The sequence below is a fragment of the Rhamphochromis longiceps genome, linkage group LG8, assembly GCF_057381845.1.
Source record: "Rhamphochromis longiceps isolate RC_006_pf linkage group LG8, R_longiceps_female_GT1.1, whole genome shotgun sequence".
Taxonomy (NCBI): domain Eukaryota; kingdom Metazoa; phylum Chordata; class Actinopteri; order Cichliformes; family Cichlidae; genus Rhamphochromis; species Rhamphochromis longiceps.
The window spans coordinates 23259617-23274286 of record NC_140564.1 but is presented as its reverse complement, the minus strand read 5'-3'; the positions used below and the strand labels follow the sequence as shown (position 1 = coordinate 23274286).

The 14670-nt window shown below is 37.2% G+C and overlaps 2 protein-coding genes across 8 annotated transcripts in view; one reads left to right on the top strand and one right to left on the bottom strand.

Moving 5' to 3' along the window:
• Positions 1–118: 118 nt before the first annotated feature.
• Positions 119–7523, bottom strand: zdhhc6 (zDHHC palmitoyltransferase 6). Of its 5 annotated transcripts, XM_085416546.1 has the most exons (12): positions 7295–7356; positions 5471–5538; positions 4514–5053; positions 4312–4403; positions 3694–3853; positions 3425–3583; positions 2828–2881; positions 2419–2586; positions 2195–2236; positions 1606–1754; positions 1102–1148; positions 121–992 (listed from the first exon to the last, which is right to left on the bottom strand). In XM_085416546.1, the coding sequence occupies exons 3-12, from the start codon at positions 4778–4780 to the stop codon at positions 892–894; spliced, it is 1239 nt and encodes a 412-aa protein (XP_085272672.1). In that variant the 5' UTR covers positions 4781–5053; positions 5471–5538; positions 7295–7356; the 3' UTR covers positions 121–891. The 5 variants fall into 5 exon arrangements, with proteins under 5 accessions (XP_085272676.1, XP_085272672.1, XP_085272673.1 ...); XM_085416550.1 differs by lacking the exon at positions 5471–5538 and having other exon boundaries at positions 119–992; positions 1606–1751; positions 7295–7434; XM_085416547.1 differs by lacking the exons at positions 5471–5538; positions 7295–7356 and adding an exon at positions 7395–7523.
• Positions 7524–7568: 45 nt separating this feature from the next.
• The window catches only part of vti1a (vesicle transport through interaction with t-SNAREs 1A), a 115488-nt gene continuing 108386 nt past the window's right edge, over positions 7569–14670 (top strand). For all 3 annotated transcript variants that reach the window (XM_085416552.1, XM_085416551.1, XM_085416553.1), the window contains exon 1: positions 7569–7753. In XM_085416552.1, coding sequence (XP_085272678.1) covers positions 7660–7753 — 94 coding nt within the window. In that variant the 5' untranslated portion in view covers positions 7569–7659. The remainder of the gene's footprint in view (positions 7754–14670) is intronic.

Below are 14670 nucleotides of genomic sequence, written 5' to 3'. Positions count from 1 at the left end.
TCTTATAGACCAATTTGTCATTCTTTAGTTTAACTTATGGCAAAACCAGTATTTTAAATTATTTTCATTGCTTAGTTTCCTTTGGTCACCTTAAAGAAAAAAAATGAGGCAGATGTTGTCAATAAATTTAATATTATAATGAAAAATTAAACATTCAACTTATTCAATTATAAACTGCAGAACTAACTTTGATGTAAATTGTTTCTGTATTTGAAGGTACTATTAAAGGAATTATACAAATGTTTGACTGAAGTGGCGGGTTTAATTATCTACAATTTATCAAATGTAAACGAAGCACTTTTTACAAGCTCAAGATGTCTTAAAAAAAATTAACAAACAAGAGAATCTATTACAAAGAATGAGACAAACACTCTTGGGGGAGATCTTTCTTCATTTTTCAAATTATATTTTGAGGCCAACAATTTACTTTCACAAAAATAATTAATAAAAAGAAAAAAAGAAAATGAAATGTCTCTATAAGGTAGAAAGAGTTCCATGCCCTCAAGTTTGGTGGGCAGAGGCTTTGCATAAGTAGCAAAAAAGAAATACCAACACAAATGAAAAATAACAGGTTCAAGTAAAAAGTTTAGTCATAACAAAGTTACACCATAGTCTGGTGTACTCTTGGACATTAAGACGGTTGTTGAGTTTAATTTTTGGTCAGAGGAATCAAACTGAGCCTATGGGACCAGTTCCTCTAATGACTTCTCCACAAATAAAAAGTGCTCAGTAAGACTCAAAAAACTACTTAGAAATATAAGTTGGCACTGAAATGTGCAAGAAATGGAAAATTTGAAATTCTTGATGGTAAACCTGCAGGATCGGGCATGACATCTTCAGTGGATGCTTATAAACATTGAGAGTTTAACACACCAAGCCCGTTGACATGTATTAATTGACTTTTTTATCACTGGTGGTATCACTTGCTGCTGTGTCATAATGGCACTTCTCCACACATCGTCTTGGAAACCATCCTCTTACACGGTCTCCAGCTTAATGCCAAACAAAAAAAAAATAGAAAGTTACACATTTGTTACAGTGACTTTACACGACACTTTGTTACAGTGGTTTTGAAAATTCAACGGGACAATAATTCCTTACCTCTCAGTTGCTCCTCACTTAAAACTTTATCTCCATACATCCACCATCTAAAGGAAAAAATTACAGTTTAAAAAAAAACGACTCATCAAATACCTATAAAGCTTATTAGCCTGTGGGGCCAGGTTCACCCCTTAAAGGCTGCACTAAGGTATGTGGTGTACCATGAATCAGCAGCTGGAGGTGAGGCATTTACAGGTCAAACACTGGTGTTGTTTGACTTCTGTGTTAATCCCAGTTTTTCCATAATGCACTCGGAAAACCAAGGTGGCAAGTAGAATGAAATTAGCAACTGGCTATCTGGCTGACTGCTAGGATCTGCTTGGGACGAGTGACCGTAAATGATGTGGCCTACTTATGACCAAGCTGTGGAATCTGTCACTCAGACCCAAGTGGACCCCTAGACTCATGAAGTGGAAACTATGACATGCTAATTAGACTGCTGGTTGACCACACTCAAAATCAAACACCAAACAGGAAACAGTAGTTCTGTGCAGACAAACTTACTTGGTACCACGAGTAGCCAGAATGGTATCCCCCTTGCAGAGAGGGATCCTGGGTTCCTCGGTGCAGGGGGTTCTAAAAAAAGTTTGTAAACCCTTGCTGAGAGGGCAGCAAGCTCCATTATAATCCTCTACTGCCCGGTACTGGACCTGCTGGTCAAGGCAAATATGATACATGGTTATTCTACTGCTCTGAACATCAGTTAAAAGTTACTTATGTATGTGTAGAAAGTCTTTAATCTTAGTGCTTTGACAAATCTCACAGTACTGATTATAAGATCTACACTATATGAAAGGTATCTGTTAATTTCATTCTCTATGGTGTATTGGATTGTTACAAGCTAAGATGTAGCTCATCAATTTCCTGACATGATATGATTATAAATATGATCCTCAGTGTTTATTTAGTATCAGTCCCTAGTACTTCAGCATGAAAATACACTCTTCTTGACCTGTATGTTTTGCTTGTTTCACACACTGCATAAGCCAAATTCATGCAATGCATAAATAAACCCCTGACAACACTTAACAGTTATGTGCATTGAAAACTACAGTCTTATCACAAGTATTTATTCTTTAACTTGGTTACTTACACTTCTCACTCGTTTATCAGCTTTCTGTTTCAGTTGCTCAATCTGTGTAAGGAGAAATAACAGGTACAAATTTTATTTATAAACTGAACTTTTATAAGAAATGTCTAATTAGTCATCACTGAATCTATGGAGTTAAACAAAAACATGTTTTTTTCTAATTTTAAGACAGAACAGTAACAAACAAAACACAATCAGTAATGTCTACATTACTCAACTCAACCTACAGTTAAGGTGTGCTGGTGACACTTGGGATGGACTGGCCATACAATGCCATCGCCTCTGGGTGTCCCCGACCACGTGAAGACTTGTTTAAAATTCAGCCAGCGGCTGCCGAGGTCGTACGGGAAGATAAACTCTTCCCCTGTTTGGTAGTGCTGTATTCTGTCTTTGGCCTATTAAAAGAAAGACAAGCAAACCAAGAAAACACATTTTCTAGTACTGTCAGAGGGTACTATAACATGTGTGTCTCAGTCATTTTTAAATATGAAGTACTGCAATGATATGATATGGTACTGAGTGAATATAAAAATCACATCCCAGATTACCGTTTGTGAATCAAGAGAAAAAGACACTGATATCTCAAAATGTTATCAGGAATCAAAGTCACGGGAAATCAAGCAGAGACATTCTGACCTTTTCCTCTATCCACGACTCGATTGAAGTCTTATTTCGAAGGATGACTTTCATCTGAAAAGGACACACACTCATTATCAGAGTCAGCAATCTCTCGGCCTATATTTCCTTAAATAAACTGCTTTGTTATTGGAGTATTGAATGGAGCTGGATATATACTACACATGTCCAAGCTTTAAACTTATAAAATTGGTTTCACTCTTTCTTGCTTAAGAAAATTCAGTTACCATTTATTTATTACAGCTATGCAGTTTATCTTTTTTATGCTATGCACTGTCTTTCTTTGTCCCTTTATGTTATGTTAACCATTTTTGTTACATTACTTGCAAATAAATAGGTAGGAGTATGGATCCATGCATTTGCAGAATTCTAACACAGTTTTATTTCTGATATGCCTACATACGCCACAATATGCTCTCTGGTCAGATCTTCACCAGATGTTTTCCACACTGCTCTTGTCTTGAAGTGAAAACATGGCTTGCAAGATGTAATGTGGCTTTGTAGGATAATGAGTAAAATAATCAGACAAATGTCTCTCTCTTTTTTTTTTTTTTAACCAAAAGCTTGTTAAGTTTGCAAAACTTAGGAAAAACTCACCTGTATAACGAAAAGCATACCAACGGCAATAGTGGTGCCAAGTGCCAAACCTAAGGCAAAGAGTGTAGCAGCGAAGGCAGGCACACTGAAGGGCATGAGGGGCTGAAATTGACGCACAGCACTCATGTCAATCCTTACTGTACTCCAGCCGAATGATATCTGCAGTGAAGAAAGAGGAAACAGCTTTATTAGCCTGGTGGGGGTTCGGCCTAGAACTGTGATAACAGGACATCAAAAGCATGGTGGGGCCAGCGCAGGTGACAGCTCACCCTCTCATACAGCTGTGTGTACATAGTCATAATGAAGATAACGGCAGCGTGTGAGCAACCCAGTGGAGCCAGGAGCAGGAAGCTGGTGAAGTAGGCGTGATTCAAGTGGCCACAGCAGTTGTTGATCCAGGGGCAGTGGTGGTCCATTTTCATCACGCACCTGAAGGAATGGAGATGAGGAGGAGTAACAGGACATAAGAGTAATAATCTGCGGTCAAAGCTCATTTTTCAATCATCATACAACTGCAAAAACAGACATTTCACATCAATAGACAATCACTAATGATGTGCTCTAAGGTATGGAGCACTCTAATGGAGTGATACTTGCATGAGAGGAAATAACATGCACTTAAGGGATGTTTTCTTCTGAAATAGTAGTTTGGTGTGCTGCCAATAGCTCAGTAATTTTGCAGCTGTAATGCCCCGTTCCTGAACCAATTTCTTTGGTCACAAGTCAGTGTTTTTCCATCGCAAAGAATTTTTTTGCCACTCCCCAAAACCTTTTTAGTCAGCAACCAAAGGAGAAGCTCTCCTCTCATTCACTGCCATACTATTTTTTGTACAGGTGAACCGTTTTGACTGTGTTTAATAAATAAATTTAATAATAAATGTAAATACCTGTTACACTTTCGACAGTGGTGGGACCTGGGAGCCTTGTAGCCTTGACACCCTCTGCAGAACTGTAGGTACTGGGTATCCTGCTGATTTTCCTGTTTCAGCATAGACACATGTGTCAGATAATATATGGATTTATAACATTTAAATAAGTTCATGCTTGCTAATGTTTGTGTGCTAAAAAATTATATGAACTTATCCTTACTGGTTTCCAGCCAAGAGGAATGTATCCAGGTCCAACAAACATAGCATTGAAGTAGTTGTAAAGTATGAGGACAGTCCAGTTGATGAGCATGATGAAGTTAATGCTCCCCCCTGTAGTGTCTAGAGGCCAGTACCAGATAATGGAGTCTAGAATTGCCATTGTGGAGCATATAGCAATGACAGACAAGGCTATGATTGGACCCCAGTGGCACAATCTCCAAACCTCATGGAGGTTCTTAAAGGTCACAAAGGTTGACAGGAAGTTCATTTTTTCAGAGCTAGTTTAATTCTAGTATTTTGGCTGCTGGACTCCAGAAATTTCAAATGTCGATGTATTAGTGTTTTGCTCTGCTATCTCCCAAAGTCACGGGTAGAGGTGATACACATATTTTTTCTCGTCCTCTGAGTATCCAGGAACAGGCCCAGTCTTGAACTACTGACGCGTTCTGTGTCCCACGATTTCTTGTCCTGGCAGAGAGCAGCATCCTCTCTTGTCAATCCCTGAAGCACACGGTCTTTGTGATGGACTCAAGTTTCCCATCTGAAAGAGAGGGGGAAAGCAGTTTTAAATCATAAGCAGTGAAATTAATTAGTGACAGAGCCAGGAGTCACATCAAGCTAATGTTTTTTCAGTAGTTACATGTGTCACCTGTCCCAATATTTCTGTTATGGTAACAAACAACAGCTGATAACTAGGGACCTTTTTATTTGGGATCTATACATACTCAGTTAGATGACCTTTCTGAAATAATTAAAGAATTTTCAGAAGCTTATTAAGTCTGTTTAATTGGGATTGTTTTGCAAAAGTATTGTGAAAAAGTATTTGACTGATTTCTTAGTTGGTTTTTTTTTTTGCATCTTTATCACACGTGCATTTTCATTGTCTAATATTATATTTTGTTTTAAAAATTAAAAAAATGCCATCTTTAAAACAAACTGTCTAGAAATAGTTGCCTACCTTGTTAAATCATGAATTTTTTTTTCTTTTAACTGAGTTCATTTTCACCAACCTGATTACTGCCAGACCTGTTGAATCAAGAAATCATTTCAATAGAGACTATCTGACAAAAATTAACGTAGTCTAAAAGATGTCAAAAATATCAACATATCATGGCACAATAAAAAGAAACAAGTGAGAAACAAAGTCATAGCCATCTATCAGTCTGGAAAGGGTTACAGAGCTCATCTAAGGCTTTGGGACTCCAGTGAACCATTATCCACAAATGGAGAAAACTTAAGAGCAGTGGTGAACCTCCTAGTCTCCGGCCTACCAAAACACTCCAACATCAGTGTTCATTATTCAACAATAAGACAGGGATCAGGGAAAAAATCCATGGGAGCGTTCCTAGTCGAAACTGCTCAAAAAGAACACAAAGCCTCATCTCATATTTGACAAAAACCATCTTGAAGATCCAAAAGACTTATGGGAAAATTTTTCTGGGGACTGAGAAGACATAAGTCTAATTTTTTGGAAGGTTTTGTCCTGTTACAGGTGGCATAAAACTAGCACAGCATTTCATAAAAAGAACATTATAGAAACAGCTAAACATGGTAGTGGTCCTGCTGCTTCAGGACCAGAATGACTTACTGATGGAACCATGAATTTTAATATCTGAAAGAAATTCCTAGTAGAATGTCCAACCTTCAGTTTGAGTCCTGAAGCTCAAGCCCACCTAGGTTATGCAGCAGGACAATGACATGAGAAACACCTGCAAGTCTACCGCTGAATGGTTAAAAATAAACCAAAATAACATTTTTGGAGTTGCCAAGTCAAATTCTGGACTTTAATCCGATTGAGATGCTTTGGCATGATCTTAAACATGCTCAAAAAACCTTCAATTTGGCTGAATCAAAACAATTATGCAAAAAAAGAGTGGACGGAAATTGCTCCACATCAACGTGAAAGACGGATTGACAGCTATAACAAATGCTTGACTACAGTTCTTGCTGTCAAGGTTGACACAACCACTTATTAGTTTTAGAGGGCAATTACCTTTTCATACAGGGCTACGTAGGTTTGGATACCCCCTCCCCCCATTAATAAATGAAATTATCCTTTAAAAACTGCATTTTGCATTTACTCGTGTTATCTTTGTCTAATGTTAAAATTTGTTTGATTATCTGAAACATGTAAATGTGACAAATGTGCAAAATACTTTTTCACAACACAATTTATGTCATACTGTTAATGAAAAAGATGTTATTCGTGCTTTAAAAAAACAGAAACAACTCCTCGGTAGTTGCAATAAAAATACTGAACAATCATGACTAACATTTTTAGCTAATGACTTAAAAGCACGTACAGAAACGGCAATAAAACATACCACACTAATGTAGACAGTGCTGGATTTGTATTAATATTAAATTACCAAACTAAAAGCAGAACCACAGCATTTGCTTCATTGACTAATTAGCTTGTGTTACCAAGCTAGCTAATTCTCGCCAGAAAAAAAAAGATTAATAATTACGATTTATATGCAAGTCTTCTATCCATCACTGCACAGTAATGGACAGAAAACTATGCGTTAGACAACTCCGCTTTAAAAAAAATCAACAGACAGGTGATAAGTTTATGCCTTTAGCTCTAAAATTGTGTTTCCGTTAGCACCGTGGGTTCAGCAGTTATCGTTAGATAGCTAGCCTAGTCACCAACATAAACACTAATAACGTAGCACGCTGAACACTTACCACGAGGGGCAAACAGAAAACAAAGATAACCTAAATGACAAATGCTTTGTTTTTAATAAATAGAAACAAAAGGCTGTCACTTTAAATCACCAACCTGGTCACTTCCTTATTTTTTTCATAATGTACAGTGTGTACAGTGAGGAACCTTCCTCATGGTGTCTCAGAAACTAATACCCTCCACCACTTGTAGATACCTTTTAATCCAAGTAGCAGTCTATCACCGAAACGGCACAGAACTACAAGAGTTATTCATGTATTCAAATTCGGGCTGAAATTATTAGCATTTTCTGTCCATCTTTCGAACCTTTTTCAGTGTCGAAAACGTGAAAACAAAGTCAAGTTCCTTACCGAGCACATTATACTGTGACTCAAGGAAGAAGCTCCATTCGAGGCTTGTTGTTATTCTGAGCTAACTGTCAACCAGAAAGCTAGTTACCTGTTGTAAACTCGACTACCAGAATGTCTTCAGACTTTGAAGCATACGAGCAGGACTTTGGAACAATTACCGCAGAAATAACTAATAAAATTGGCCGAATTCCCAAACTAAGTGGAGGTAAGAGTTTCATTTATAAGCTGTTAAAGCTCATCTGGCTTGCTAGCTCCAGTCTCAGCTGACAAGGCAGCTAACGGTAGCGATAATGTGATTTCATCCAAATATTGGTCAAACTAGTGGTGAAACACAGCTATATAAAAATAGTTTTTGTTATATAAAAAGAATGTGACATGTATTTGTGGCCGTCTTCTTATCTTGGTATGTCTTTGATAGGTTTAGCCGGTGTGAAAATAGTGTTAAAGAACATCCTAACTCTGTTTATGGTGTTCAGAAGAGGATAGAAGCTTCAAATCACTTTAATGAGTAGGTTAATATTAATTGAAACTATTCAACTGAAGTAATATTTTAGTGTTATCATAGTGATTTAGTGTATGACATTCTTGCCAATACTTACCATAAAGAAAAACCTATGGATGTTTTTGTGGACAATCATCGTTGGAAAAGTTAAGTTTTGGAATGGCACTGATATCACTGCAACTTTCAATGACACTTTTGGGGAGTGTTGTTTTTAGTTTTACTGTGGATTTCAGTTTTAGCCAGTTTAAAGATAATTCAGCCTTTTGATACCAGCAAGTTTGAAAGCATACGTTTCTTAATATGTTAGCAAGGGCCTAGTAACTAATATGATGGACTAATAACTTTATCCTGGTATTGACTTAAATATTTAAAAGCGTGTCTTTGGTTGACTATTTATTTAGCTCTTTACATTCCATTCACTTTTATTTATATAGCGTTAAATCACAACAGCAGTCACTGAAGGTACTTGGATTAGAGCAATGTAACCTTCAGTGGACGGCTTTTCCAGCAAAAGGTTAGCAGTTTCAGAAATTTTCTCATTGATCTTCAGAACACAGTCCTGGATGCAGCTGTAGATGGTGTACTCTGGTTCATCCGTGCATGCTGTCCAGCACAAAGGACAGTGTATCAGCGGTGAGGTCCACAGTAGAAGTTACAGAGGGGTTTGAGGTGGGATTACATCAAGCATCAGGCCTGAGTTCCTTCTTGTTTGCAGTGATAATGGACAGGTTGATAGATGAGGTCAGGGAGGAGTCTCTGTGGACTTTCATGTTCGCAGATGACATTTTGATCTGCAGTTATAGTAGGGAGCAGGTTTAAGAGGTCCTGGAGGTAAGTTGAGGTATGGACTAGAAAGAATAGGAGTGAAAGTCAATAGACAAGACAGAATACATGTGTGTGAATAAGAGGGAGACAGATGTAACAGTTAAGATGGATGAGTTTAAATAAAAGTAATGCACAGTGCACAAGAAAAGTTAAGAAAGGAGTACAGGAGAGGTGGAATAGTGTCAGAGTTTATTTGTGACAGACGGACAACAGCAAGAGTAAAAGGAAAGGTTTTTCGAGACGGTATTGAGACCTGCTATGATGTATGATTTGGAGACAGATCATTAATAAAACCACACAAGACAGAAAGTTGTTAAGATGTTTTTGGGAAGTGGCCAGAATGGATTAGATTAGAACTGAGTACATCAGAGTTTCAGCTCGGATTGAGCAGTTTGCCTACAAAGGTGGAGAGAAAAGGCTGAGATGGTTTGGAACTGTGGAGAGCAGGGATAGTGAATGTATTGGACAAAAGGAGGAAAAGAGGAAGACCACAGAAAAGATTCATGCATGTAGTGAAGGAGCACATGATAGGATGAGGTGGAAGCAGATGGTCTGCTGTGACAACCCTTAAAGCGAGCAGCTGTAAGAAGAAGACATTGCTGGTTTCATCAGTTTGTTAAAGTGATAGCATTCTGTCATTCTATCAGACTTAATTCAGACATAACCAAAGCCACATGTAACACTTTTTGAATGATATATTTAGAATAGATTGTTATTAAATTGTAGCTCTTCAAGTGTGACTTTGTTGATTTTCTAAAATGAAAACACAGGTATCAGCTGGTAGCTTCTGGTCTAGTCTTCTTAGAGTTGTTTTGCCTCTTCATTTGTATGACCCGCAACTCCTTCACTTTTGAAACACTCATTGATAGATTCTGATGCTGTAGGAGTACAAATCTGACTCTGTCTTCATAAACTTTATCACAAAATTTTATTTAAAGATTTTATTCTGTGATATAATTAGAACTGAAAGCTCAACATACATGTGGTCCATGTGTGCTTCCAGCAATTAATGCCATGTTCACACCACTGATAAGAAGCTACAAACTGACGCCTGACACTTGTTGATGCTTTATGTGCATCAAATCAAAGTTGAGCTGACGTCCATTTTTTTTCTTCAACCTATCATATGCTTGATGCAATTAAACACTTGAGCGACACTTCCGTAGCAAACCAGTGACAGTGTCGCTTGTGATGTCTGTCTGTCTTTGTAACTTTGTCTGGTTGTGAGAATTTAACATTAAGGCATGCAAATTGTGTCTTCTAAGCTCTCTTTGATGTTTAAGGAGGATTATTATTCTGTTGAAATGTGGAAAGAGCATTATGTTCTAATTTTGTTTTGTACAATAGGAAGCCTCTTTAACATGTCTGACCACAATTTTGATAAAGGTGTAGCTTTGAAACTTTCTTGAGATAACTTTGGGCAGCTGGAGAACACCTTATCACTGTATAGGATATTCTCCTATATAGTCATGTCTTATTGAGCTGGGGAACTTAAGATGCTGGAGAGACATCTGCATAGTGGTAATATTTTTATAGTTGGTTAGTTTTTTGTAAATTTTACTTGTTCAGACCTATTAAGACTGCTGTTTGTGGAACGACTTTGGGTATTTCTCCCCTCTTCTGCTCTGCATGTATCAGTTTTGGAGGAGAAGCAGAAGAGACATACACATGCTTGCATACACAGTGAAACAGACAGCACTTTTGAACTGAGCTAAAATAAAAAGTGTGCACAAATATTGATAGTATCAATAGCAATTCTGGTATTGATACTCAGAGCGATACTTTTTAAAAAAAAAAATCCCCTTAAGTTCAGTATGTAGCCCTCTGAATTGTATTAAATTAATTAAATTTAATAATTTTTTTGGAAATGGAAAAAATATACCTCAAACATACACTATGAAAAATGTCAAACAACAGAAGTTGACATGACCTTTAGAGACGGGCACATTTACATTCTAGGTCTCAAAAAAACTCAGTTTGAAAAAAACATGAAAAGGTGTATTTTGTTTTGTTAACCAGTTATTAATGAAAGTAAAAATCAGAGTGTGTTAATAGTCACTATTTGCAAATTGATGATGAGCCATCTTTTAAGTCGTGAGTGACTGCTCTCCCCAGCATAAGCTGCCTATGTAGGTTTAAAGTATCAGTACTGGCAATTTTGGCCCTGTATTTACTTGGTATCAGATCAATACTAAAATCTGCAATATCGCACCGCACTACTTGACTACATTTTCAGATAGCAATGTGTTGTTAATGTTAGATAGACCTCTTTTCTCATCACCAGTTCTCATACTTGGTTCTGTAGGTTTCAGACATATGAAATCCTGACTGTCTGAGCCTGTTTTTGATACTGTAATTTATATTCTGCAGGATCTAGGCACGAATGCATGGCTTTGACTTTTTTCTTTGAAAGGAGTCTTTAAAATGTATTTATGTTTACATTTCTGTACTGTGAAGCCCTGCACTAAAAGAGGGTTTAGAGGTGGGTTAAAACCTACAGATGTTGTTAACCACCTGGCTCTGGGTCTTCCCATCTTGTTTTTCCTACATGTAGATTTACCAGATTGCTGCATTAGTGTTTTGGTGGCAGGCAGGCAGCTGAAAGACGGGCAGCTTGTGGATTTAGCTAAGCCTGGAAGGGAAACATGAGTTTGGATGACATGGAAAAGGCCAGAGCTAGTTGGCCAGTTGTGATTTAACTTTAAAATGTAATACTTTTACTTAACATACCCATAAATGAATGTAGACATATCAATGGGTAATACTTTCCTATTTAAAATGACTTAATACAAAGAATAGATAATAGAATGCATAATAGAAAGTTGAGCTTCAGTTGCTCCCTTATTTCACAAGGGATCACCACAGTAAATAGCTCCACTATTGACATTGCAGATTTTTTTAAAACCCCAGATTCCCTTCCTGATGGAACCCCACAGGGATTTATGTCTCCTCCTGGGATCGAACCGTATCGTTTGCTTGTTAGGCAGATGTATAAACAGCTACACTGTCATCTGACACCACTCAATACCAATCACAGTTATAAGCTGAGACAAAATAGTCATTGAGTTTGTATTTGTTTTCTCAGTGCAAGAGCCTTTCTGCACAGCACCTTCTTCCATTTTTACGGTCACTTTTCAAAATTAAATGGTATTTTGCAGTGTGAAATACACTGGGTGTTTTTAGTTTACAGCTACACTAAGCCAAAATGGTGGGAAATATATATCTAAAGGTGGATATGACAATTAATTTAAGGCTGAACTACTACATATTAAAATTTTGGTGTCCACACCTAACTGAGTAGGAGCAACCGTTATTACTACTTACTTACAGTGAGTGTTAACTAGTAGTTTGTTTTAAGTTTTCAGATTTCATATGTGGAAGCTTTATCTCTTCCTCTCGGCTCACACTTGCTCATTGGGTTTTCAAAGGCGCTGCTCTCACAAAACCTCGCTTGACTGAATATTTCTGGTTTGGAATTGGCATGTCTGAAGACTCATGGCAGCCCATTCCGCAGAGTAATTTCTCATTGCTTCCTCTCACCATCTGTTGACTGTGTCAGAGGAAGCCTGTATAAATATGTACAAAGCTAGAAAATGCATTACAACCATAAGTAGTTGTTGTGTGTTTTCTGACACCAATGGAATAGTTTACAGTTGAATTTCAATTCCCTTCCTACTCATTAAGTTTTTCTTAAGTTCTTTTGGCTCTTCTTACCCAAGTGGATGCATTTTGCCCATGATATCCCCTCTGTTTAATATTTTAAAAAGGAACCATAACATTGTTCTTGTAGTTTATTACTTTTACTTGGCATGTTATGTTGTTGATAATGGCCATGGCATGTGGAAAACATGACCTAGATGCTCACAAACAATTAATTTTTGTATATTATTTATTTGCAACATTGCTCCAAAACTCAACATCAAGAAGAAATTTGAATAAGAATACTATGAACAGAACAAGACTCAACATCCTTGTTCTATTAAACATGGCTCCAAGTTTTCACTTTTGAATGTTCATGGCAAGAGATTATTTGTCAATCACTGGCATTGAAATATGAAACATAAAAAGTAAAAGAAAAATACCAAGCCCTTTGTTTTCTTCATTTTTGCCTTACTTCTGTCTACAAAACTCCTCATCCGTCTGTCAGCAGGTTCTAGTCTTGGTAAATAGCCATACATATTTCACAGCCCTCTAGCTCGGGCCTGAGCCTGAGTACGAAAGCGTCATCTCATCTTTCACTGAATTGCCTCTGGCTGTTTACTATAGAGGTTGTAAGGTTGGACACAGGTTTTAAAAATGAATTTAAGGGCCATGTTGGCCTATGGCACCTGAGAAACGAAGATCTTGGCTTAGCTTTTTTTTTTTTTATTGCAGTCCCACAGCTGGGTATTCTTGTGATTTACTTTTGTTTGTATTTTACCTAGAATGCTTTTCATACTTTGCTTTTAAACCTTTATTAGAATACATCTGTTGGGGTTTCAAAAGCAAATAACATTTTCAGAATTTCTTAATTACTGTAAAAAATGTAAGATTGGTTCGACTTTGTAGGCATCACCTCTTAACATTTACCATCTGTACTCAATACGGAGCTGGTGTTTAAGATGCTGCACTTTTTGTAATGATACATTTTATCTGTGAATTTATAATTATGTCACTTTTTGTTTTCTGGGAGTTAAAAAAAAATGTAATAATTAACAGAATTTTTATTGTCAGTATATCAGGTCCACAGGTGTCCTCTTAAACTGTTAAACCAAATATACTACAAGATCAGCACTTTGACTGACTGTTGTGATATGCTGATGCACTGATAACATTAACACAACTTTGTGTTACAAATGTACTCTAAACTATTTAAAATTTAGTATGATATATCTCACACCATGGTTAGCAAAAGATTTCCACAACACCTCAAGTCTGGGATGGTTCTAACATTAGTTTGGCTTCGCTTTTGCATTACATTGATCGCTTTGTCTTTTTCCTCGAACTGTTGTGTGGTGGGTGCATTGTTCCACTTAAGGGAGGCTGCTGGTGCTGGGGAGTGCTGTTACCACAGGGGTGTGCAACAATGACATATGGTGGATGTGTGATAAAGTAACATGCACATAAATCTCTTAAACCAAAGTTTCTAAAGTAAAGGCTGCATGTTAAGATGACATTAAATGTTATTTTCTTTACCCTCTTTTATATTTTTTATGTTATTAATGGTATTTATGCATAAGAGAATTTCCTATATTTCCTAACTTCATTTTTTTGTTTTCTTTATTATTATTAAACTATATGTGTAAGTTGCTTATACTTTATGTCAAAGCCTTGGGCAATGGTCTTTTCTTTTTTTTTTTTCTTGTTTTAAGTTAACATAAATATGCTTGATTAGTAAACACCATACCGCATACCATGAACTAACAAAATCTTTGGCCAGGATCTAATTTCAGGACAAAGACTAGTTCATGTAGATGTAGGGAAAGTGATAATGCCGTTGCCTTAAATAACTGTTGGAAGCGCTGTAGTTTGCACGCTGCTCTGGAACTCTTAAGTCCTAATGAGTTTCAATGGGTAATGTGGTAGAGCAGCCATGGGGTGAGGTGTAGAACAGTGCGTTAGTCATTCTGAGTGGGACTCATACTTCTGGCAAGTGAGCAAAGCTGACACCTCCCTTCCCTTTGAGTTGGCATGAGGTGTCTCGCTGCTCCTCAACAGAAACCAACAAAGGCCTCATAGACGCCAATAACTAAGAGACATCAAATGTTGGCTCGTCGTGTGGAGAGAATGTGTAAATATATCTTCAAATGTGTCCT